At 48.4% G+C, this 25,796-nt stretch overlaps 1 protein-coding gene across 2 annotated transcripts in view; it reads right to left on the bottom strand.

Annotated features, from left to right (window-relative positions):
• Positions 1 to 25,796, bottom strand: part of ZDHHC9 (zDHHC palmitoyltransferase 9) — a 63,787-nt gene that overhangs the window by 7,659 nt on the left and 30,332 nt on the right. For both annotated transcript variants that reach the window (XM_077485355.1, XM_077485346.1), the window contains exons 4-9: positions 18,747 to 18,905; positions 17,401 to 17,538; positions 13,604 to 13,650; positions 9,932 to 10,036; positions 5,914 to 6,017; positions 1,359 to 1,440 (exon numbers count right to left, since the gene is read on the bottom strand). In XM_077485355.1, the coding sequence (XP_077341481.1) occupies positions 1,359 to 1,440; positions 5,914 to 6,017; positions 9,932 to 10,036; positions 13,604 to 13,650; positions 17,401 to 17,538; positions 18,747 to 18,905 (635 nt within the window). The remainder of the gene's footprint in view (positions 1 to 1,358; positions 1,441 to 5,913; positions 6,018 to 9,931; positions 10,037 to 13,603; positions 13,651 to 17,400; positions 17,539 to 18,746; positions 18,906 to 25,796) is intronic.

Below are 25,796 nucleotides of genomic sequence, written 5' to 3'. Positions count from 1 at the left end.
TGGTGGTCGGTGGGAGGAGTGACGATCCCACCGCCTAGGTGTCGGCAGGGAGGAGTGATAGCCCCCCCCCCCCCACGCCTAGGTGTCGGCAGGGAAGAGCGGCGCCCCCCCACGCCAAGGTGTCGGCAGGGAGGAGCGGCGCCCCCCCCCCCACGCCAAGGTGTCGGCAGGGAGGAGCGGCGCCCCCCCCACGCCAAGGTGTCGGCAGGGAGGAGCGGCGCCCCCCCCCACGCCAAGGTGTCGGCAGGGAGGAGCGGCGCCCCCCCCCACGCCAAGGTGACGGCAGGGAGGAGCGGCGCCCCCCCCCACGCCAAGGTGTCGGCAGGGAGGAGCGGCGCCCCCCCACGCCAAGGTGTCGGCAGGGAGGAGCGGCGCCCCCCCACGCCAAGGTGCCCGCAGGGAGGAGCGGCGCCCCCCCCCACGCCAAGGTGTCCGCAGGGAGGAGCGGCGCCCCCCCCCATGCCAAGGTGTCGGCAGGGAGGAGCAGGGCGCCCCCCCCCCCACACCAAGGTGTCGGCAGGGAGGAGCGGCGCCCCCCCCACACCAAGGTGTTGGCAGGGAGGAGCGGCGCCCCCCCCCCCCCCATGCCAAGGTGTCGGCAAGGAGGAGCGGCGCCCCCCCATGCCAAGGTGTCGGCAGGGAGGAGTAGAGCTGACATATAAATCACACACATGGGTTGGACTTGAACTTGTCTCTTTTTTTCAACCTCACCTACTATGCAACTATGGGTATAGAGAGAACACAGAGGGTGAAAGAGCGTATTGTGTAAAGGAGGAGAATACAGAAAGTGAAGAGCTTCTATCTAGAAGAGCAATCTATTGTAATATAAGGGATGATACAAATGGTGGAAGAGCTTAAAATCTATTAGGGTATAAGAAAATAAGGTGGGTGGAAGAGCTTACAATCTATTAGGGTATAAAGGAGGGTACGGTGGGTGGAAGAGCTTACAATCTATTAGGGTATAAAGGAGGACACAGTGGGTGGAAGAGCTTACAATCTATTAGGGTATAAAGGAGGACACAGTGGATGGAAGAGCTTACAATCTATTAGGGTATAAAGGAGGACACAGTGGGTGGAAGAGCTTACAATCTATTATGGTATAAAGGAGGGTATGGTGGGTTGAAGAGCTTACAATCTATTAGGGTATAAAGGAGGGTATGGTGGGTTGAAGAGTAGAAGGTCAGTTGAAGACCATCAGCATGAAGAGGACATGGAGGACATGGAACAGAAGTAATGTAACCATTTCCAGAACACATTCATCTGAGATCAGCAGAAAACCTCAGTGGACAATATGACATCATACTGACGAGAGAACGTTCAGCAATAAGATTTCTATGAGGCGGTTTGGACCAACTTACGGAATCTTGCGGAGGGGCTCCGTTTTCCGACTGTCCTGGAAGACTTAGAGGCTCCTGTAATATCCCTCGCCTGTCCAGCACGCTACAAAGAGACAACAAGGGGGGGCATTCATCATCCTCAATATCACCGGAACAGAGGCAAATACCACACACACTATGACATCTGACTAAAAGAACACACATGAATAATCAAAGTAGAAGGAGAGTGGACCTGGTTTGATAACGCAACCTACAAGTACCACATCCCTATATAATTAACAACTAATACAGAAAAGATTGGAGATCTTTAAAGGCCAAATTCACCTTTTTTTTTTATTCTTTTAAATTCCAGCTCCCCTATGTACCAATATACAATTCTGTTGAAGAAAAAGAAAAGCCATCTTTGATTTTTAGAACAAGGCCTTACTTGATGTTGGACGAGAATACCTGGCTCGCAGTGTGCGCTCTAATTTAGCTCAAAGGTGTTCTATGGGGTTGAGGTCAGGACTCTGTGTGGACCAGTCAAGTTCCACCACCCCAAACTCGCTCCTTAATGTCATAATGGACCTTGCTTTGTGCACTGGTCCAAATCATTTGGTGGAGGGGGGATTATGGTGTGGGGGGGTTGTTTTTCAGGGGTTTGGGCTTATCCCCTTAGTTCCAGTAAAGGGAACTCTTAAGGCGTCAGCATACCAAGACATTTTTGGACAATTTCATGCTCCCAACTTTGTGGGAACAGTTTGGGGACGGCCTCTTCCTGTTCCAACATGACTGCTCACCAGTGCACAAAGCAAGGTCCATAAAGACATGGATGAGCGAGTTTGGGGTGGAGGAACTGGACTGGACTGGTCCTGACCTCAACCTTTGGGATGAATTAGAAAGTAGACTTCGAGCCAGGCCTTTCCACCCAACATCAGTGCCTGACCTCACAAATGCCCTTCTGGAAGAACGGTCAAACATTCCCATAGACACATCTCCTAAACCTTGTGGACGGCCTTCCCAGGAGAGTTGAAGCTGTTATAGCTGCAAAGGGCCAACTCAATATAGAACCCTACGGACTAAGACTGGAATGGCATTAAAGTTCATGTGTGTGTAAAGGCAGGCGTCCCAACGCACATGGCTCCTGTGCAAATTCACCGTAGAGAGCCGGTCTGAATCTCCTGCTACTGCCAATTGGATGCCGGGAACCCCCATCCAATCCGCACTGGTGTGAACCCAGCCTAAAGAGTCCCAAGTCCTAAAACTGGATCTTGGGAGGAGTTATGTAAATATCAAAATGCCTTGCTGGGTGGGTGTCAGTGTGGAGGAGTGGGTGTTCCAAGGCTGGCTGTTTTACACGCAGACCACCCAAGATAAAATGCCCACATGTGAAGCTGAGATTCAATGACTAAAAGCACTGAAACCCAAATAAATGAAAAGAGGTGTGGGCCAGGGACAGTCAAGGTTGGGGAGAAAAGTGCTAGAGGATGCAGAGCGTCCTCCAGCCAGGAATGGGGTGGGCGCTCTATCAAATTCGCTGTAGCTTCTAATGCCCATGGCGAGAAGCTCACAGTGTGCAGCGAAAACCTTCTGAAGATGGGTTTTCAGAAAGTTCTCTCAAAATCTGAGTCAGCAGACTCATCCGGATAGCAAGAATAATTTCCGCTAATGAACCACGGCGGTGATTACAGAAAGAACAGCTGGAGGCGTTCCAGCGCGTCTCCTATATTCCCGGAGATTTAATGGCGGTAAGGACAATCCAATACCGGAGTGCAACCACCAAGACTGCTTTTTATCTGAAGTTGCAGAGCTGATGCAACAATTTACATATTAAATTGAAGCTTCGAATATTCTCTGGATTCCAGGAACACAAGAACGGGTGCCGGTCATATCTGCAGGCCGTGTGATCAACACCTGAGACCACGCCCAGCTGGGGGGGGGGGGGGGGGGCTACAAAAAACCATTGGCAGTTAAAGCTAACAAGTGCCATTCTTATTTGGTACCAGTGACATTTTTGACCACCTGACATATTTGAGAAAAAGTTTTCAGCAGTTCAAATTTCCATAAAAAATAAATAAAAATAAATATACAAAACAAAAAAAAAAAACAGGGGTCCACCTATTTTTGGCTACTAGGTGTAATGGTGGTGGGGGGGGTCCACCTATTTTTGGCTACTAGGTGTAATGGTGGTGGGGGGGGTCCACCTATTTTTGGCTACTAGGTGTAATGGGGGGGGGGGGGTGGTGGTCCCCCTATTTTTGGATAATGGTCAAGGATCCACCTATTTTTGGCCATATAGTAGGTATGATGGTTGCAGTACACCCATTTTGATCATATAGTAGTAATGATGGTTAGGGGTCCATCTACTTCTGGTCATATATTGGGTGTGATGTTAGGGGTCCACCTATGTCTGGCCATATAAAAAGGTGTGATAAGGGGTCCACCTATTTTTGGCTATAGTAGCTGTGATGGTGGGGGTCCACCTATTTTTGGGTAATGATCAAGGGTCTACCTATTGTTGCCCATATAGTAGGTATGATGGTTGAAGTCCACCTATTTTGATCATATAGTGGGTGTGATGAATAGGGATCCACCTACTTTTGGCCATATAGTAGTCATGATGGTTAGGGATTCACCTATTTGTGGCCATATAGTAGGTGTGATGATCAAGGGTCCACCTATTTTTGCCTACAATAGGTGTGATGGTCTACATATTCATCCACCTATTTTTGGCTACAGTAGATGTGATTATTAGGGGTCCACCTACTTTTGGCCATATAGTGGGCGTGATGGTCAGGAGTTCACCTATCTTTGTTCATATGGTAGGTGTGATGGTTAGGGGTCCACCTATTTTTTAGAATTATAGTAGGATGTGATGTTCAGGGGACCACCTATGTTTTGCCATATAGTAGGTGTGATGTTAGGGGTCCACCTATTTTTGTTCATATGGTAGACGTGATGGTTAGGGATCCACCTAGTTTTGTTCATAAGGTAGGTGTGATGGTTAGGGATCCACCTATTTTTAGAATTATAGTAGGATGTTATGTTAGGGGTCCACCTATTTTTGGCCATATAGCAGGTGTGATGCCGGTCCACCTATTTTTGGCCATATAGCAGGTGTGATGGTTAGGGGGTCGACCTAGTTTTGGCCATATGGTAGGTGTCCACCTAGTTTTCATCATATAGTGTACCTTTTATTATATTAGAATATTTTTCATATGGTAGGTGTGATGTTAGGGGTCCATCTATTTTTGCTCATATTGTAGGTATGATGGTTGGTGTCCAATGTCCACCTATTTTCAACCATATAGTAGGTGTGATGGGTAGGGATCCACCCACGTTTGGCCATGTAGTAGTCGTGATGGTTAGGGATCCACCCATTTTTGGTCATATAGTAGGTGTGATGATCAAGCATCCACCTATTTTTGGCTACAGTAGATGTGATGGTTAGGGGGTCTACCCATTTTTGTTCATATGGTAGGTGTGATGGTTAGGTGTCCACCTATTTTTAGAATTATAGTAGGATGTGATGTTCAGGGGACCACCTATATTTTGCCATATAGTAGATGTGATGTTAGGGGTCCACCTAGTTTTGTTCATATGGTAGGTGTGATGCGGGTCAACCTATTTCTGGCCATAGAGTAGGTGTGATGGTCAGGGGTCCACCTATTTTTGGCCATATGGTAGGTGTGAGGGCTAGGGGGTTCACCTATTTTTGTTCATATGGTAGGTGTGATGGTTAGGGGGTCCACCTAGTTTTGTTCATATGGTAGGTGTGATGCGGGTCCACCTATTTTTGGCCATACGGTAGGTGTGAGGGCTAGGGGGTCCACCTATTTTTGGCCATATGGTAGGTGTGAGGGCTAGGGGGTCCACCTATTTTTGGCCATATGGTAGGTGTGAGGGCTAGGGGGTCCACCTATTTTTGGCCATATGGTAGGTGTGAGGGCTAGGGGGTCCACCTATTTTTCATCATATAGTGTACCTTTTATTATATTTGAATCTTTTTCAGTGGGACTTGAAATTCCCTTAGCCCTGCTGCATCAAGAACGAAGGACTCAGCCTTTTCTAACTCAGCGTTTTTTTGGCGCGCCACTTTTTTGGCAGGCAGCTACTAAGGCGCCGCATTGGCCGGGCTGCAGATTCACCACTTGGATGAAGTAAAACATTGCAGCTGAGACTGGAGAATTTAAAAAACTACCCGCAGTGTCAAAACAACATGCATTCTGCTATAGGAACGCAAGTTATTTTTCCCCAAGGTCGACCATTAAAAGTAGGTGTAAACCCTCCATACACCCAGTGAAGTGACCGGCCTCAGGTGTTAACACAGAGATGAGACAAACCCTCCTACATAAGTTGTACATGTTTATCTGCAGTCTTCTCTACATCCATTCAAAGTGCAGAATTTACAGCTTAATTGAACAGGCTGAATTTAGAACTATAGAGGGATAGGATTTGTTCATATTTCATGTCTGAGGTACACAACTACTTTCAAACAAAATCTAAAAGTGATTGAATGCCATTATATTCTGCTCTACAATGCCGTGCTCCTACTTCCCCCGTAAAATGACCAGATATGAGAGCGCTGCCGCCATACCTGGGCTGAACAGGACCACACAACACTTCGCAGCAGTTCTTCATAAGGTTGCCGTAACTGTACGGGTTCTGCACGCGGTTTTTACCTGTCCAAGACCCTTTGATCTGCAGAAGATGAAGACAGGAATGGTTATCACAGAATTACCACGGTACCACGCAACACAAGACCGCTACCACCAGGTTGACGGATGTAACCGACGCGCTAAATTGGCCTCTCTCAAACTTGTAACCCAAGAGGAACCCTTCAAATATTTTTCAAGTCTTAAGGAAACCTGCTAAACAAATTTCCTGAAAATGAGTGATAACAAGGCGCCCATTACATTGATGGTTGTTGGGAAGAATGAACCCATTACACCGATTGGTCTTGGGAAGAAAGCCCAGATGACACTGGTGGTCAGGGGGAACAATGTTTCCCATTACATTGTCAGTGGGAAGAATGCTCCCATTACATTGATGGTCATTGGGAAGAATGTCCCCCAATACATTGATGGTTATTGGGAAGAATGTCCCCCAATACATTGATGGTTATTGGGAAGAATGTCCCCCAATACATTGATGGTTATTGGAAAGAATGTCCCCCAATACATTGCTGGTTATTGGGAAGAATGTCCCCCAATACATTGCTGGTTATTGGGAAGAATGTCCCCCAATACATTGCTGGTTATTGGGAAGAATGTCCCCCAATACATTGATGGTTATTGGGAAGAATGTTCCCACTACCTTAATGTCCAGTGGGAAGAATGTCCCCACAGCATTGATGGGCAGTGGGATTAATGCCCCCATTACACGGATTGCCAGGGGGAAGAAAACTATGATTACACCGTGATGGTCAGTGGGAAGAAAATCCCCACAGCATTGATGGTCAGTGGAATTAATGCCCCCATTACATGGATTGCCAGGGGGAAGAAAACCATGATTACATTGATGGTTGTTGGGAAGAATGCCCCCACATTACAGTGATGGTTGCTGGGAAGAATGCCCCCCACATTACATTGATGGTTGTTGGGAAGAATGCCCCCCACATTACATTGATGGTTGTTGGGAAGAATGCCCCCCACATTACATTGATGGTTGTTGGGAAGAATGCCCCCCATTACATTGATGGTTGTTGGGAAGAATGCCCCCCATTACATTAATGGTTGTTGGGAAGAATGCCCCCCATTACATTGAAGGTTGTTGGGAAGAATGCCCCCCATTACATTGATGGTTGTTGGGAAGAATGCCCCCCATTACATTGATGGTTGTTGGGAAGAATGCCCCCCATTACATTGATGGTTGCTGGGAAGAATGCCCCCATTACATTGATGGTTGCTGGGAAGAATGCCGCCCATTACATTGATGGTTGCTGGGAAGAATGCCGCCCATTACATTGATGGTTGCTGGGAAGAATGCCCCCCATTACATGGATGGTTGCTGGGAAGAATGCCCCCCATTACATGGATGGTTGCTGGGAAGAATGCCCCCCATTACATGGATGGTTGCTGGGAAGAATGCCCCCCATTACATGGATGGTTGCTGGGAAGAATGCCCCCCATTACATGGATGGTTGCTGGGAAGAATGCCCCCCATTACATGGATGGTTGCTGGGAAGAATTCCCCCCATTACATGGATGGTTGCTGGGAAGAATGCCCCCCATTACGTTGATGGGAAGAATGCCCCCCATTACGTTGATGGGAAGAATGCCCCCCATTACGTTGATGGTTGCTAGGAAGAATGCCCCCCATTACGTTGATGGGAAGAATACCCCCCATTACATTGATGGTTGCTAGGAAGAATGCCCCCCATTAGGTTGATGGTTGTTGGGAAGAATGCTCCCCATTACATTGATGGTTGTTGGGAAGAATGCCCCCCATTACATTGATGGTTGTTGGGAAGAATGCCCCCTCCATTACATTGATGGTTGTTGGGAAGAATGCCCATTACATTGATGGTTGTTGGGAAGAATGCCCATTACATTGATGGTTGTTGGGAAGAATGCCCATTACATTGATGGTTGTTGGGAAGAATGCCCATTACATTGATGGTTGTTGGGAAGAATGCCCATTACATTGATGGTTGTTGGGAAGAATGCCCATTACATTGATGGTTGTTGGGAAGAATGCCCATTACATTGATGGTTGTTGGGAAGAATGCCCATTACATTGATGGTTGTTGGGAAGAATGCCCCCTCCATTACATTGATGGTTGTTGGGAAGAATGCCCCCTCCATTACATTGATGGTTGTTGGGAAGAATGCCCCCTCCAATACATTGATGGTTGTTGGGAAGAATGCCCCCTCCATTACATTGATGGTTGTTGGGAAGAATGCCCCCCTCCATTACATTGATGGTTGTTGGGAAGAATGCCCATTACATTGATGGTTGTTGGGAAGAATGCCCCCCTCCATTACATTGATGGTTGTTGGGAAGAATGCCCCCCTCCATTACATTGATGGTTGTTGGGAAGAATGCCCCCCTCCATTACATTGAAGGTTGTTGGGAAGAATGCCCATTACATTGATGGTTGTTGGGAAGAATGCCCCCCTCCATTACATTGATGGTTGTTGGGAAGAATGCCCCCCTCCATTACATTGAAGGTTGTTGGGAAGAATGCCCATTACATTGATGGTTGTTGGGAAGAATGCCCCCCTCCATTACATTGATGGTTGTTGGGAAGAATGCCCCCCTCCATTACATTGATGGTTGTTGGGAAGAATGCCCCCCTCCATTACATTGATGGTTGTTGGGAAGAATGCCCCCCTCCATTACATTGATGGTTGTTGGGAAGAATGCCCCCCTCCATTACATTGATGGTTGTTGGGAAGAATGCCCCCCTCCATTACATTGATGGTTGTTGGGAAGAATGCCCCCTCCATTACATTGATGGTTGTTGGGAAGAATGCCCCCCTCCATTACATTGATGGTTGTTGGGAAGAATGCCCCCCTCCATTACATTGATGGTTGTTGGGAAGAATGCCCCCCTCCATTACATTGATGGTTGTTGGGAAGAATTGAGCTGAATTGAGCTGAAAACCTTCAAAAAAGGTGAAATTATTACCCATCGGCAGGAAATTCAATATTGAGAAGTCACATCAGCTTGCCGGGAAGAAGAGACGGTGGTGAGGCAGAGACCGGCCCATTCCTCTGTGAAGTCACCGGAGGAGTCGCCTCACCCAATTGTGTCCGATGTCATTATTACTCTTATTAGTGCCGCAGTCTCCGCAGAGGTTGCTGTGCCTCTGACCGCTTCGGAGAGCGAATGAAAGAAAACCCACGCCGAGCGCGCCGAGCGGACCTGTACTGAATGAACCACTTCAGCTCTCCAACTCGTATAACCCTTGTGGAGCGGAGCAATTTTTACATTAGTTCTATGGGCCATTTTATTTGACATCATCTTTGTCAGTACTTAAAGTAAAGCAACACAGACATTCATTTTTTGGGGAGTCATTGGGAAGAATAGTGCCCCGTCATTGGCGTCAGTGGGAGGAATAGTGCCCCATCAGTGGGAGGAATAGTGCCCCGTCATTGGCGTCAGTGGGAGGAACAGTGCCCCGTCATTGGCATCAGTGGGAGGAACAGTGCCCCGTCATTGGCGTCAGTGGGAGGAACAGTGCCCCGTCATTAGTATAAGTGGGAGGAATAGTGCCCCATCATTGGGGTCAGTGGGAGGAATAGTGCCCCATCATTGGTATCAGTGGGAGGAATAGTGCCCCATCATTGGTATCAGTGGGAGGAATAGTGCCCCATCATTGGGGTCAGTGGAAGGAATAGTGTCCCATCATTGGTATCAGCGGCAGGAACTATGGCCCACTAGTGCTCAAGGTAGGGGAAATATTGCCCCAAGAGCTGGATAAAAGCAAGCAAAGGGCCGCAGTTTGGAGACCTCTGTTCTAGAAGGATCCCACAGATATAGTATATACAGAATATTGATCGAAGATGAAACTGTGTATAAAAAACCTGGAATTCAGATTTAAGATTTTGATTTACTTCACATGATAAACAAAAAACACAACGCCCCCTCCCCCTCTTCATATACTCACATCTTCATTGGTCGTCTGGTTGAGAGATACGAGGAATGTATGGAATCCGGTTAATCCCACCACAGACCACAGTGTGAAGAAGCAGATGAACACTTCCAGGACTGTGCAGAGGAGTTAAGGAGCCGCAAATTAGAATTTGTAGACAGACCGACCCGGGCTGCATGCAAGAGAACCCAACGAGGGGAACACACACCTACCAATACCATCGTCTCATGAAATATTAACGAGACTAAAGTGAATAAGAATCCCAAAACTACAGATCGAGAGAGATCGATCGATCGAGAGAGAGATATCGAGAGAGAGATCGATCGAGAGATCGATCGAGAGATCGATCGATCGAGAGATCGATCGATCGAGAGATCGATCGAGAGAGAGATATCGAGAGAGAGATATCGAGAGAGAGATATCGAGAGAGAGATATCGAGAGAGAGATATCGAGAGAGAGATATCGAGAGAGAGATATCGAGAGAGAGATATCGAGAGATCGATCGATCGAGAGAGAGAGACCGAGAGAGAGAGAGATCGAGAGAGATCGAGAGAGAGAGAGATCGAGAGAGATCGAGAGAGATCGAGAGAGATCGAGAGAGATCGAGAGAGATCGAGAGAGATCGAGAGAGATCGAGAGAGATCGAGAGAGAGAGATCGAGAGAGAGAGATCGAGAGAGATCGAGAGAGATCGAGAGAGAGAGAGACCGAGAGAGAGAGAGAGAGACCGAGAGAGAGAGAGAGACCGAGAGAGAGAGAGAGACCGAGAGAGAGAGACCGAGAGAGAGAGACCGAGAGAGAGAGAGAGACCGAGAGAGAGAGAGAGACCGAGAGAGAGAGAGACCGAGAGAGAGAGACCGAGAGAGAGAGACCGAGAGAGAGAGAGACACTTACTCCTAGTATATATTGCCAAAAAAGTCCCAATTTTTTTCTCTTTCTCCATTTTTAAACACATTCTGCTATGCAGGGATGTGGCACACAGGGTACCTTTATATATGTCCGCAGTACCACTCTGCACCGACCATCAATTCCCTTATTCGATTTTAAAGAATCGTCTATGGAGAGTTTTCAGTACCAGAAATTTTTTGATTCCACAAGCAACACTGAATTTTAAAGACTGGGCATGTTTGGCCTCCATTTAGTCAATGCAACCCAAACGTTTATATTTAACCCAAAAACTGGGTAGATCAGTGTTTGCTTGCACAAAAATAAAAATGTGTCCTTTTTTCCTAAATAAAAAAAAAAGCACCACCACATTTTATTTCTCAGGGTCTCTGCTTTCACTATTATATATACACACACATAGTGCCTTGTGAAAGTATTCGGCCCCCTTGAACTTTTCAACCTTTTGCCACATTTCAGGCTTCAAACATAAAGATATACAATTTTTATTTTTTGTGAAGAATCACCAACAAGTGGGACACAATTGTGAAGTGGAATGAAATCTATTGGATTTTTGAAACTTTTTTAACGAATAAAAAAATGAAAAGTGGGGCGTGTAAAATGATTGGGCCCCCTTGCGTTAATACTTTGTAGAGCCGCCTTTTGCTGCGATTACAGCTGCAAGTCACTTGGGGTGTCTCTATCAGTTTTGCACATCGAGAGACTGAAATTCTTGCCCATTCTTCCTTGCAAAACAGCTGGAGCTCAGTGAGGTTGGATGGAGAGCGTTTGTGAACAGCAGTTTTCAGCTCTTTCCACAGATTCTCGATTGGATTCAGGTCTGGACTTTGACTTGGCCATTCTAACACCTGGATACGTTTATTTGTGAACCATTCCTTTGTAGATTTTGCTGTATGTTTGGGATCATTGTCTTGTTGGAAGATAAATCTCCGTCCCAGTTTCAGGTCTTTTGCAGACTCCAACAGGTTTTCATCCAGAATGGTCCTGTATTTGGCTGCATCCATCTTCCCCTCAATTTTAACCATCTTCCCTGTCCCTGCTGAAGAAAAGCAGGCCCAAACCATGATGCTGCCACCACCATGTGTGACAGTGGGGATGGTGTGTTGAGGGTGATGAGCTGTGTTGCTTTTACGCCAAACATATCGTTTTGCATTGTGGGCAAAAAGTTGGATTTTGGTTTCATGTGACCAGAGCACCTTCTTCCACATGTTTGGTGTGTCTCCCAGGTGGCTTGTGGCAAACTTTAGACCAGACTTTTTATGGATATCTTTGAGAAATGGCTTTCTTCTTGCCACTCTTCCATAAAGGGCAGATTTGTGCAGTGTACGACTGATTGTTGTCCTATGGACAGACTCTCCCACCTCAGCTGTAGTTCTCTGCAGTTCATCCAGAGTGATCATGGGCCTCTTGGCTGCATCTCTGATCAGTCTTCTCCTTGTCTGAGCTGAAAGTTTAGAGGGACGGCCAGGTCTTGGTAGATATGCAGTGGTCTGATACTCCTTCCATTTCAAAATGATCGCTTGCACAGTGCTCCTTGGGATGTTTAAAGCTTGGGAAATCTTTTTGTATCCAAATCTGGCTTTAAACTTCTCCACAACAGTATTACGGACCTGCCTGGTGTGTTCCTTGGTCTTCATGATGCTCTCTGCACTTTCAACAGAACCCTGAGACTATCACAGAGCAGGTGCATTTATACAGAGACTTGATTGCACACAGGTGGATTCTATTTATCACCATCAGTCATTTAGGACAACATTGGATCATTCAGAGATCCTCGCTGAACTTCTGGAGTGAGTTTGCTGCACTGAAAGTAAAGGGGCCGAATAATTTTGCACGCACCACTTTTCAGTTTTTTATTTGCTAAAAAAAGTTTAAAATTATCCAATAGATTTCGTTCCACTTCACAATTGTGTCCCACTTGTTGGTGATTCTTCACAAAAAATAAAAATTTTATATCTTTATGTTTGAAGCCTGAAATGTGGCAAAAGGTTGAAAAGTTCAAGGGGGCCGAATACTTTCGCAAGGCACTGTGTGTGTGTGTGTGTGTGTGTGTGTGTGTGTGTGTGTGTGTGTGTGTGTGTGTGTGTGTGTGTGTGTGTGTGTGTATATATATATATATATATATATATATTTTTTTTTTTTTTTTTTTATTGAAAGCAGAGACCCTGAGAAATAAAATGGTAGTGTATGTGGTGGTGCTTTTTTTTTTTTAAAGGAAAAAGGGCACACATTTTATATTTAATATATATTTATTATTATTAAATATAAATAAAATGTGTGCCCTTTTTTCCTAAAAAAAAAAAACAAAACAAAAAAACACACCACCATACATCATTTTATTTCTCAGGGTCTCTGCTTTCAATAAATTAAATTATATATATATATATATATATATATATATATATATATATATATACACACACACACATATACACACACATACACACACACACACACACACATACACGCCTTTAAAAATACAAAATAAAATTAGATTATTTCTCTGCTCTTGAAAAATTTAAAAATTCCCCCGGGTTATACCCCCATGCATCTCTACGCACTGCAGCACTACGTGGTGCGTTACAGCACATGGGAATGCCAACAATTATTTTTTTCAGAAAAATAATTAAAACATTGCAATTTTTTGTGCAGTGCGTTCCCAAGGCAACGTACCACATCACGATGCACTGGAGCAGGTTCCAAAACTTATAAAAAAAAATTAAAAAAAAGAAGCTCTAGATAGAATAAATATAAAATATAAAGTGTATCAGTAAAAGGATATGTTCCCGGACTTTCTTTCAGCGTGTTCAGGAAGCCGACTTTTAAGGAATCTAAAAAAAAAAAAAAAAAAAAAAAAAGAGAAGAGGGGGGGGGGGGGGCAGAAGACATATAAAAGGAGGATTATAAAATCGAATCATCTCTTGAAGATACAGATCTAAAAAAGGACATTTTTCACACTCAATGACCCGAGGACCAGGCCCACCTCTAATGGATAATATGCACCTCCAGGTAGATAAAGCTTTGCTCTGGTCAGATTTCAAAATGAAGCCTGCAAAGCAACGCCTTCCACATTTCTCGCCTAGGTGAGAATAATGCCCGGGGCCCCTCCTGCCCCTTGTGCCCCTCCTGCCCTTTGTGCAGGTGCACAGATGTCTAGCAGGGCTTTGGGTGCCGACGGCCCGGCAACACATCGGCACACATGAGCGTTTCCCCCCACATAGCAAAGATGGGTTTGCACGGCGGTCCCAAAACTTTGCCATCTTTGCCCAAATGCAATATGATATCCTGCGGGTGTGCAGATGTACCAAAGGGCATTTTCTGGACCCGATGGCCAGGAGGAAGCCCTTTAGTATATCGGCGCACACTCTGTATTGGTAGCACAAGGAGGAGGGGGGCGAAGCTGATCTTTAAGAGTAACTTTTTGTCGGCTGTGGTAAATTAGGAAGCCCATTTACAGCAGAACGAAAGGCAATTGTATTTCCATTTTGGACATCATAAGGGGGGGGGGGGGGGGAAAAAACTTCTAACAGATTTTTTCCCTATCACCGGTGTCTCATTAGAGAGATTTCCCTTTATTTCCTGTCCCAAAGCCACAACAGAAAGTGAGGGAAAATCCCTGCAAAGTGAGGGAAATTCCAGGTAGTCGCCAGAGCTGGTGTCCTCATATTTCCCCTCCATTTCTGTTCTGGGGCTAATAATTAAACAAGAGGGGAAATCTCCCTAACAGGGGCACAGACTGATGTATGCCCAACATTCCCACATGAGAGCACGGCATACCCAACATTCCCACCTGGGAGCACGGCATACCCAACATTCCCACCTGGGAGCACGGCATACCCAACATTCCCACCTGGGAGCACGGCATACCCAACATTCCCACCTGGGAGCACGGCATACCCAACATTCCCACCTGGGAGCACGGCATACCCAACATTCCCACCTGGGAGCACGGCACACCCAACATTCCCACCTGGGAGCACGGCACACCCAACATTCCCACCTGGGAGCACGGCACACCCAACATTCCCACCTGGAAGCACGGCATACCCAACATTCCCACCTGGAAGCACGGCATACCCAACATTCCCACCTGGAAGCACGGCATACCCAACATTCCCACCTGGAAGCACGGCATACCCAACATTCCCACCTGGAAGCACAGCATACCCAACATTCCCACCTGGGAGCACAGCATACCCAACATTCCCACCTGGGAGCACAGCATACCCAACATTCCCACCTGGGAGCACAGTATACCCAACATTCCCACCTGGGAGCACGGCATACCCAACATTCCCACCTGGGAGCACAGCATACCCAACATTCCCACCTGGGAGCACAGTATACACAACATTCCCACCTGGGAGCACGGCATACCCAACATTCCCACCTGGGAGCACGGCATACCCAACATTCCCACCTGGGAGCACGGCATACCCAACATTCCCACCTGGGAGCACGGCATACCCAACATTCCCACCTGGGAGCACGGCATACCCAACATTCCCACCTGGGAGCACGGCATACCCAACATTCCCACCTGGGAGCACGGCATACCCAACATTCCCACCTGGGAGCACAGCATACCCAACATTCCCACCTGGAAGCACGGCATACCCAACATTCCCACCTGGAAGCACGGCATACCCAACATTCCCACCTGGAAGCACGGCATACCCAACATTCCCACCTGGAAGCACGGCATACCCAACATTCCCACCTGGAAGCACGGCATACCCAACATTCCCACCTGGAAGCACGGCATACCCAACATTCCCACCTGGAAGCACGGCATACCCAACATTCCCACCTGGAAGCACGGCATACCCAACATTCCCACCTGGAAGCACGGCATACCCAACATTCCCACCTGGAAGCACGGCATACCCAACATTCCCACCTGGAAGCACGGCATACCCAACATTCCCACCTGGAAGCACAGCATACCCAACATTCCCACCTGGAAGCACAGCATACCCAACATTCCCACCTGGAAGCACGGCATACCCAACATTCCCACCTGGAAGCACGGCATACCCAACATTCCCACCTGGAAGCACGGCATACCCAACATTCCCACCTGGAAGCACGGCATACCCAACATTCCCCCCTGGAAGCACGGCATACCCAACATTCCCACCTGGGAGCACAGCATACCCAACATTCCCACCTGGGAGCACAGCATACCCAACATTCCCACCTGGGAGCACGGCATACCCAACATTCCCACCTGGGAGCACAGCATACCCAACATTCCCACCTGGGAGCACAGCATACCCAACATTCCCACCTGGGAGCACAGCATACCCAACATTCCCACCTGGGAGCACAGCATACCCAACATTCCCACCTGGGAGCACGGCATACCCAACATTCCCACCTGGGAGCACAGCATACCCAACATTCCCACCTGGGAGCACAGCATACCCAACATTCCCACCTGGGAGCACGGCATACCCAACATTCCCACCTGGGAGCACAGCATACCCAACATTCCCACCTGGGAGCACAGCATACCCAACATTCCCACCTGGAAGCACAGCATACCCAACATTTCAACCTGGGAGCACGGCGTACCCAACATTCCAACCTGGAAGCACAGCATACCCAACATTCCCACCTGGAAGCACAGCATACCCAACATTCCCACCTGGAAGCACAGCATACCCAACATTCCCACCTGGAAGCACAGCATACCCAACATTCCCACCTGGAAGCACAGCATACCCAACATTCCCACCTGGAAGCACAGCATACCCAACATTCCCACCTGGAAGCACAGCATACCCAACATTCCCACCTGGAAGCACAGCATACCCAACATTTCAACCTGGGAGCACGGCGTACCCAACATTCCAACCTGGAAGCACAGCATACCCAACATTCCCACCTGGAAGCACAGCATACCCAACATTCCCACCTGGAAGCACAGCATACCCAACATTCCCACCTGGAAGCACAGCATACCCAACATTCCCACCTGGAAGCACAGCATACCCAACATTCCCACCTGGAAGCACAGCATACCCAACATTCCCACCTGGAAGCACAGCATACCCAACATTCCCACCTGGGAGCACGGCATACCCAACATTCCCACCTGGGAGCACAGCATACCCAACATTCCCACCTGGAAGCACAGCATACCCAACATTCCCACCTGGAAGCACAGCATACCCAACATTCCCACCTGGGAGCACAGCATACCCAACATTCCCACCTGGGAGCACAGTATACACAACATTCCCACCTGGGAGCACAGTATACACAACATTCCCATGAGGGTACATTGTATAACATGCCCATCTGGGTATATTGTAAAATTAGCAGGTATATTTTTTAAAACAGGGACACAGACAGAAATACAAACCTGACAGGGGTTCTAATACCTCTCCATTGGGCTCACGCTAAAGTCAAGGCATTAAAACCCACAACAGACAACGCTCTGATGTGAATGGGCTCTTTTTTTTTTCTCTTTATAGTCATCTTATCTATTGTCTGCACAGAGCAGACGTCACTCACACGCAAACATTTCCGATTTCTAAATAACCATTGGCACGTGGAAAGAAGGCGGGACTCACTGAGGACCACATAGACGATGTTGAAGGCGAATATGTAGATTGTCAGAAGGGACAAGGACAGGATGAAGAGGTAGAAGTATCGATAATTCCTCTTTCCAACGCAGTTCCCCACCCATGGACAATGATGGTCAAAACGCTCTGCGGAGACACCGAACACAAACATGGATTACAGGAGGGATAAAATCAGCTTACTGGCACACAAATGTAATAAAAAAGGTATTGCCATCTTTTCCTTTTATTTTATTAATATATATTATATGTACAAGAGTGATTAAAGTCTAAATCTAAGACAGTTCTTTCTCTATACAGCGAGTCATTATAGGTGTACATGGGGGCGGCCATATTTGTTCATTACACACTTCACTTCCACTATTCTCCCACTGCACAGCTACCAAACAATTTCTTCTGGACTGAAAAGAGACTCTCTGCAATCTCCAATGACATGAAACACACAGTACTCATCCAAGTAAAGATCATATGATCCTTTGCCTAGACTTCAGGTTACACGTGGGAGCTCAAAAACAGTGGAATTTCCCGTTACACACTGCGGCTTAGTATGGAAGAGCAGCGTTACATTTGTGTACAGGGCCATCACACCTAGATACACTGCAGACCCAACCCTGCCAACTGGGTAGCCTGCGGACCCAACCCTGCCAACTGGGTAGCCTGCGGACCCAACCCTCCCAACTGGGTAGCCTGCGGACCCAACCCTCCCAACTGGGTAGCCTGCGGACCCAACCCTCCCAACTGGGTAGCCTGGGGACCCAACCCTCCCAACTGGGTAGCCTGCGGACCCAACCCTCCCAACTGGGTAGCCTGCGGACCCAACCCTCCCAACTGGGTAGCCTGCGGACCCAACCCTCCCAACTGGGTAGCCTGCGGACCCAACCTTCCCAACTGGGTAGCCTGCGGACCCAACCTTCCCAACTGGGTAGCCTGCGGACCCAACCTTCCCAACTGGGTAGCCTGCGGACCCAACCCTCCCAACTGGGTAGCCTGCGGACCCAACCCTCCCAACTGGGTAGCCTGCGGACCCAACCTTCCCAACTGGGTAGCCTGTGGACCCAACCTTCCCAACTGGGCACCTTGACAATCCAGCATTCCAATTTAGGTACACTGCATACCCAACATTCCAATTTGAGTACATTGTATACCCAACGTTCTTATTTTGGTAAACTGTAGACCCAACACACTCATCTGTGTACAATTATACACCCAACATGCCCATTTGGGTACATTGTAGACCTAACATTCTATTTTTGATACATTGTATAGCCAACATTCCCATCTGGGTACCCTGTATACCCAACATTTCCATTTGGGTACAGCTGTTTCTAGTTACTCACCCACACAGTTATCACATATACTGCAGTGCGATGCTCGAGGAGGCCTGAAGATTTTGCACGTGTAGCAATATTTCAGCTTGACTATCTGATTGTTGATTTGGACATTTCTAATACGAGGTGGCGGGCGCTGACCTTGTGGCACGTTTCCATTGGCTGCCTCTGTAAGAGGAGATCAGATGTTATATTCATATTTAGGGTGACATTTCCAGATGCCTTTGGAAGGCAGAGGAAAAAGAGGTGACGGACAGTTTTTACATCATCAGCACAATTACAGCCATCTTCTAGAAGCTCATTTATATATCATCAAGATAAGCCAATCCACATAACAACCAGTAAAACAAGATAAAGTTAAAAAAAAAAAAAAAAAAAAAAGAAGAAGGAGGACCTCCTAGCATGGGGGTGTTGCTTTGGGTTTTAAACTTTGTATGCCTGCAAGTTCTGACGCTATAAATGTAACCCTGGTTAGTGCTCTGATCCGCAAATAATTTTTTTTTAGATGAGCAATTTAGACCATTGTATAAAATACCCAGATTATAAAGTAGCTGGAAAACTTTTTACATCGATTAAAATTTCTGCTATCCTGAAAGAACTTCTTTAGCTCCCCACGTCCTACAGGTGGCGCTGTTCACTGTGCACATTTCTCATCCAGACAAGAAACAATTCGGTCAGTGACAGACTTTATCCCAGTTCTGTATAAGACTTCTTCAGGGCCATTTATGCTCATTCATTTTTAGGCATTAATGTGCGCTGCGTTAGGGCTACCCATTGAAATGAATGGGCTACTAATGCCCCATCTGTCATTCATACATCAACATACGCCACTTGGTGTGATAAAGCCCTTATTCGAATGAGGAAACATTGGAAATGAATGAGCTACCAATGCACTGGTATGGGGAAAAAAACTAAATAAAAAATAAATAAATAAAAATACACACACGTAATATTTTTATTTTTAGACCAGTGCACAATGCATGGCACTGCATTATTCTGCTACCAACATTATTACAACACACTAAAACAGAACTGTGTTAAAAGGGACTTTCCCAGAACCCAAAACATTTATTTCGTTTAGGTAGAAAAATTTTAATAAAAAAAAAAAAAAAAAAAAAAAAAATTCCCAAACATTCTCATCTGGGTACGTTGGAGACATAGTATTGGGTACCCCATACACCGAAACTCCCCATATAGGTACCCCATACAGCCAACCTCCCCATTTGGGTACCCCGTACAGCCAACTGGTACATCATACACCCAACCTTGCCATTTGGGTGTGCCGTACACCCAACCTTGCCATTTGGGTAAGCCATACTACACCCAGCCTTCCCATTTGGGTAAGCCGTACTACACCCAACCTTCCCATTTTTGTGCGCCGTACTACACCCAACCTTCCCATTTGGGTAAGCCGTACTACACCCAACCTTCCCATTTGGGTAAGCCGTACTACACCCAACCTTCCCATTTGGGTAAGCCGTACACCCAACCTTCCCATTTGGGTAAGCCGTACACCCAACCTTCTCATCTGGGTACATTATACAGCCAACATGTCCATTTGGGTACCCTGTAGACCTAAAATTCCCATCTGGGTAACACAGAACACAGGGAATGGTACTTCACATTTTGTGCTCACCGTCATATTGAAAAGCCAAAGCCCTCTGCCAACCTCCCATACCCCGCAGCCATAATCGTCCAGTGCTGTGGGGTAAATACCACTGCTGGACCTGTCAGACGACTCTTCAAGAGTGGCAAATATGTCAGTCTTTTTTGCCCACCTCCTCCATTCATAGAAACGGTACTATAGGTCCCATCAATGAAAAGCACAGTATAAATAGGAGGACATGCGAATGAATGAAAAGGGTCACCTCTTCCATTAACAAAGCGTCTTTTATTGATGAACTCTATAGTACTGTTTTATAAATGGGGTAGATTTTTTTGGGGGGGGGGGGGGGGTGAAAAAGTATTGCCATAGTCAGCACTACAATGAGTGCATTTGACAGGCCCCTTGGAAGATTACGGCTGCTATTTGTCCTGGTGGTCAATATCATGTAATATGGGAAAATCCGAAATATTGTCACTGGAACAGGGAAAAAGGGGATTTCCCTCACTTTGGAGAGATTTCCTCTTGCTTCCTGGTGTGTTTACAAGACAGGAAGTGCAGGAAAATCTCCCCAGTGGGGACAGAAAGCAGAGCTATGAATAAGGCTTTGTAAATCGAAATGTGTTAGCTTTCTGCTGTATCATGGCCCACTTGATTTTTTGATTTATTTTTTTTTAAAGAAATTTGGCGGATTACATATGGACGGCAGCGTTGACTTTTTAGAGCAGCAGAAGGATTGGGCAAAACATTTTCTTTGCCTCGGGTCCCAATATGGACGACTCGGGTCCCAATATGGACGACTCGGGTCCCAATATGGACGACTCGCCCATATGGACGACTCGGGTCCCAATATGGACGACTCGGGTCCCAATATGGAAGACTCGGGTCCCAATATGGAAGACTCGGGTCCCAATATGGAAGACTCGGGTCCCAATATGGAAGACTCGGGTCCCAATATGGAAGACTCGGGTCCCAATATGGAAGACTCGGGTCCCAATATGGAAGACTCGTGCCCCAATATGGAAGACTCGTGCCCCAATATGGAAGACTCGTGCCCCAATATGGAAGACTCGTGCCCCAATATGGAAGACTCGTGCCCCAATATGGAAGACTCGTGCCCCAATATGGAAGACTCGTGCCCCAATATGGAAGACTCGTGCCCCAATATGGAAGACTCGTGTCCCAATAATGGAGGACTCATCAACAGAGAAGTGAGAGGAAATCTCTTTTCTGTTCCAGTGACAATATCATGGATTTTCCTATCACTCCCATATAATAATTAGCCACCATGGAAAATAAGGAGCCCAGTCTGACCACAATAAAAGCTGATCGGGGGTTCCAGTCAATCCACGTTTTACTCAAAATGTAGGGAAAATAAAAAACGAACAAATAGGTTGTATATACATATTAAACCTTTTTGTGTGTGCTTAAAAAGGTGGCACCTACTGTGCTCAAGGTTTAGGGAGCGATCATTATTTTTTCCTCCTTTCAATAATTGGACTGGGTATATAACAAAGGAGGCCATAGAAAAATCATCATCTTAAAAGAAGGAAAATGATTCAAAAAAGAAAAAAAAAGGCAGCACATTAAACTGCTAGCAGAAACTCCATTGCCAGAAAAGTGCTGAGGTCACTAATGAGGCTTGAAGGAAAATATTACAATGCTTGGTGTGCAAACCGATATTCCTGTCCTGCGCTCCCTGAGGACGCCCTCCGGTGTAAGGACAGAGGAATGACTCACAGAAAGAAAACGCGTGACAATGGCAGAGTCCTCCGCTTTCCTGAGCGGGGTGACGGTGGTTTGAGGAGCTCATCTGATGTCACCCTACTTCCAATCAAACGGGAATCGCTCATTACAGATCAAGCGTTTTATTGTTGTGTGAGAAAAATGCATTACTTCTGGTGTCACCGATAAGTGGGAGAGGATGACAAATATGATGAGAGAACATTTGTGAGCTAAAAAGGCAGAGAGAGCGGGCGGGCAAGTAGATGGGGGAAAAAAAAAAAAAAAAAAACACACATCGCCTAGGCAGGCGGGAAAGCGGAACATGGCAGGTGAGCCAGCAAAAAACTGAGATAGAGCTGGGGGGGGGTGAGCGGGCAAAAGCCTGAGAGCTGGGGGGAGGGGGAAGTGAGTGGGCAGAAGACATACAGGAAGCTGGGGGGGGGGGATGAGCGTGCAAAAGCCAGAGAGAGAGCTGGAGGGGGGGGGGGGGGAGCGTGCAAAAGCCAGAGAGCTGGAGGGGGGGGGCGACGAGCGTGCAAAAGCCAGAGAGCTGGAGGGGGGGGGGGGGGGGCGACGAGCGTGCAAAAGCCAGAGAGCTGGAGGGGGGGGGGGGCGACGAGCGTGCAAAAGCCAGAGAGCTGGAGGGGGGGGGGATGAGCGGGCAAAAGCCAGAGAGCTGGAGGGGGGGGGGGATGAGCGGGCAAAAGCCAGAGAGCTGGAGGGGGGGGGGGGGAGCGTGCAAAAGCCAGAGAGCTGGAGGGGGGGGGGGGGGCGACGAGCGTGCAAAAGCCAGAGAGCTGGAGGGGGGGGGGGGGATGAGCGGGCAAAAGCCAGAGAGCTGGAGGGGGGGGGATGAGCGGGCAAAAGCCAGAGAGCTGGAGGGGGGGGGGGGGGAGCGTGCAAAAGCCAGAGAGCTGGAGGGGGGGGGCGACGAGCGTGCAAAAGCCAGAGAGCTGGAGGGGGGGGGGGGGCGACGAGCGTGCAAAAGCCAGAGAGCTGGGAGGGGGGGGGGGGGCGACGAGCGTGCAAAAGCCAGAGAGCTGGAGGGGGGGGGGCGACGAGCGTGCAAAAGCCAGAGAGCTGGAGGGGGGGGGGCGACGAGCGTGCAAAAGCCAGAGAGCTGGAGGGGGGGGGGGATGAGCGGGCAAAAGCCAGAGAGCTGGGAGGGGGGGGGGGATGAGCGGGCAAAAGCCAGAGAGCTGGAGGGGGGGGAGCGTGCAAAAGCCAGAGAGCTGGAGGGGGGTGGGGCGACGAGCGTGCAAAAGCCAGAGAGCTGGAGGGGGGGGGGGATGAGCGGGCAAAAGCCAGAGAGCTGGAGGGGGGGGGGGATGAGCGGGCAAAAGCCAGAGAGCTGGGATGGGGAGGGGGGGGATGAGCGGGCAAAAGCCAGAGAGATGGAGGGGGGGGGGATGAGCGGGCAAAAGCAGAGAGCTGGAGGGGGGGGGGGGATGAGCGGGCAAAAGCCAGAGAGCTGGAGGGGGGGGGGGGATGAGCGGGCAAAAGCCAGAGAGCTGGGGAGGTGAGTGGGCAAAAGCCAGAGGAGCTGGGAAGGTGAGCGGGCAAAACACCTACAGAGAGCTGGGGGGGGGGGGGGGTGAGCTGGCACAAGATATTACAGAGAGCTGAGGGGGTGTGCGGGCAAAAGACAGAGCTGGTGGGGGTGTGAGTGGGCAAAAGAGAGCTGGTGGGTGAACAAGCAAGAAAGACAGAGCTGGTGGATGAATGAAGGAGAGAACAGGGGGGTTGAACAAGGTAGCTGGTGGGAGAGGGAGCAAAAGAACGAGAGGTCGAAAACGATATCAAGAAATCCAATAGGATTGATAAATGATTGAAAAGATGCAGAAAGAGCAGCCAGGTGGGCAAGTAAAAGATAGAGAACATCTAGGTGGGCAAAACATGGTGAGAGCTGGTGGGGGGCGAAGGAGCCGACCACCTGGTCGAGAGCTGACGGGGGGGGGGGGGGAGGTGAGGGAGCTGACCACCTGGTCGAGAGCTGACGGGGGGGGGGGGGCGGGGGGGCCAGGGAGCCGACCACCTGGTCGAGAGCTGGCGGGGGGGCCAGGGAGCCGATCACCTGGTCGAGAGCTGGCGGGGGGGGCCAGGGAGCCGACCACCTGGTCGAGAGCTGGCGGGGGGGGCCAGGGAGCCGATCACCTGGTCGAGAGCTGGCGGGGGGGCCAGGGAGCCGATCACCTGGTCGAGAGCTGGCGGGGGGGCCAGGGAGCCGATCACCTGGTCGAGAGCTGGCGGGGGGGGGCCAGGGAGCCGACCACCTGGTCGAGAGCTGGCGGGGGGGCCAGGGAGCCGATCACCTGGTCGAGAGCTGGCGGGGGGGGCCAGGGAGCCGACCACCTGGTCGAGAGCTGGCGGGGGGGGGGCAGGGAGCCGATCACCTGGTCGAGAGCTGGCGGGGGGGCCAGGGAGCCGATCACCTGGTCGAGAGCTGGCGGGGGCGAGGGAGCAGCGGATTGGAGAGGCAAGAAAACCAGACTGGGATTTGAGGAGCGAAGATAGACGGGGAGCAGGGAAAGAGCAAACAGGGTGAAAAAGATAAAGTGCAGAAGCAACAGACAGGAAGACAGAATACGGCTCATCATGGATAACAACCAATTACTTCACCAGAATAGTAATAATTGCCTTAAAACACACTTAACAAGGACTCATTGTTTCCCACCCGAGTGCTCATTTCCGGAGGGACAAGCCATGTAAATTATAGGCTTCTGCTTGTTTCCATTTCTTGGAAATAAAGAAACATCCACAGTATATAGAGATACGTTTCTTTCTGGTACAATGCGTCCCACGCGCCTCCCGCTAAATATAGAAGGTCATTTAACTATCGCATTCCAAGATCAGCGGGACGTTTAGTGGACGGCCTCCGGGCCATTGACTGCAAGAGAGCGGACAAAGCAACATTGTGCTCAATCCTCTACAACCATTCAAAGAAACTTAAAAAAAAAAAAAAAAAAAAAAAAATCATAAAAAGTATAAAACAAAAAACACGCACAATGAATCGGCTCCCCTGCAGATGGTGTAAGTTTTGCCCCCTTACAAAGAAACGAAGGGTCTACAATTTTTATCATAGGGGTATTTTATATGACAGAAAATCAACCAAAAATCCAGAAAAAAACACACATGATACAAATGTTATAAATGGAGTTGCAGTTCAGTGAGTAAAATAAGTACTTGACCCCCCCCCCCCCCCCCAAAGCAAAACATGACTTAGTAGTTGGTGGAGAAACCCTTGTTGGCGAGCACAGAGGTCAGACGTTTCTTGTAGGTGGTGATGAGGTTTCCACATCTCAGGAGGGATTTTCTCCTCTCTTCTCTACAGATCTTCTCTAAATCCTTAATGTTTCTTGGCAACTCGAAGTTTCAGCTCCTCCCATACATTTTCTATAGGATTAAGGTCTGGAGACTGGCTAGGCCACTCCATGACCTTCACGTGCTTCTTTTTTCAGCCAATTATTTGCTGCCTTGGCGGTATGTTTTTGGTCATTATTATGCTGGAAGACCCATCCATGACCCATCTTCAGTGTTCCGGCTGAGGGAAGAAGGTTCTCCTCCAAGATCTTACAATACACGGTCCCATCCATTGGCCACTCAATGCGGCAAAGTCGGCCTGTACCTTTATCAGAGAAACAGCCTCAAAGCATCATGTTCCCCCCCTCCGTGTGTGACTGTAGGGATGGTGTTCATGTTCCCCCCTCCGTGTGTGACTGTAGGGATGGTGT

The sequence above is a fragment of the Lithobates pipiens genome, unplaced genomic scaffold (assembly GCF_037356315.1).
Source record: "Lithobates pipiens isolate NorthernLeopardFrog02 unplaced genomic scaffold, aLitPip1_a1.2 Scaffold_1, whole genome shotgun sequence".
Taxonomy (NCBI): Eukaryota; Metazoa; Chordata; class Amphibia; order Anura; family Ranidae; genus Lithobates; species Lithobates pipiens.
The sequence above is the reverse complement of the archived record's forward strand: the minus strand, read 5'-3'. Positions and strand labels throughout refer to the sequence as shown.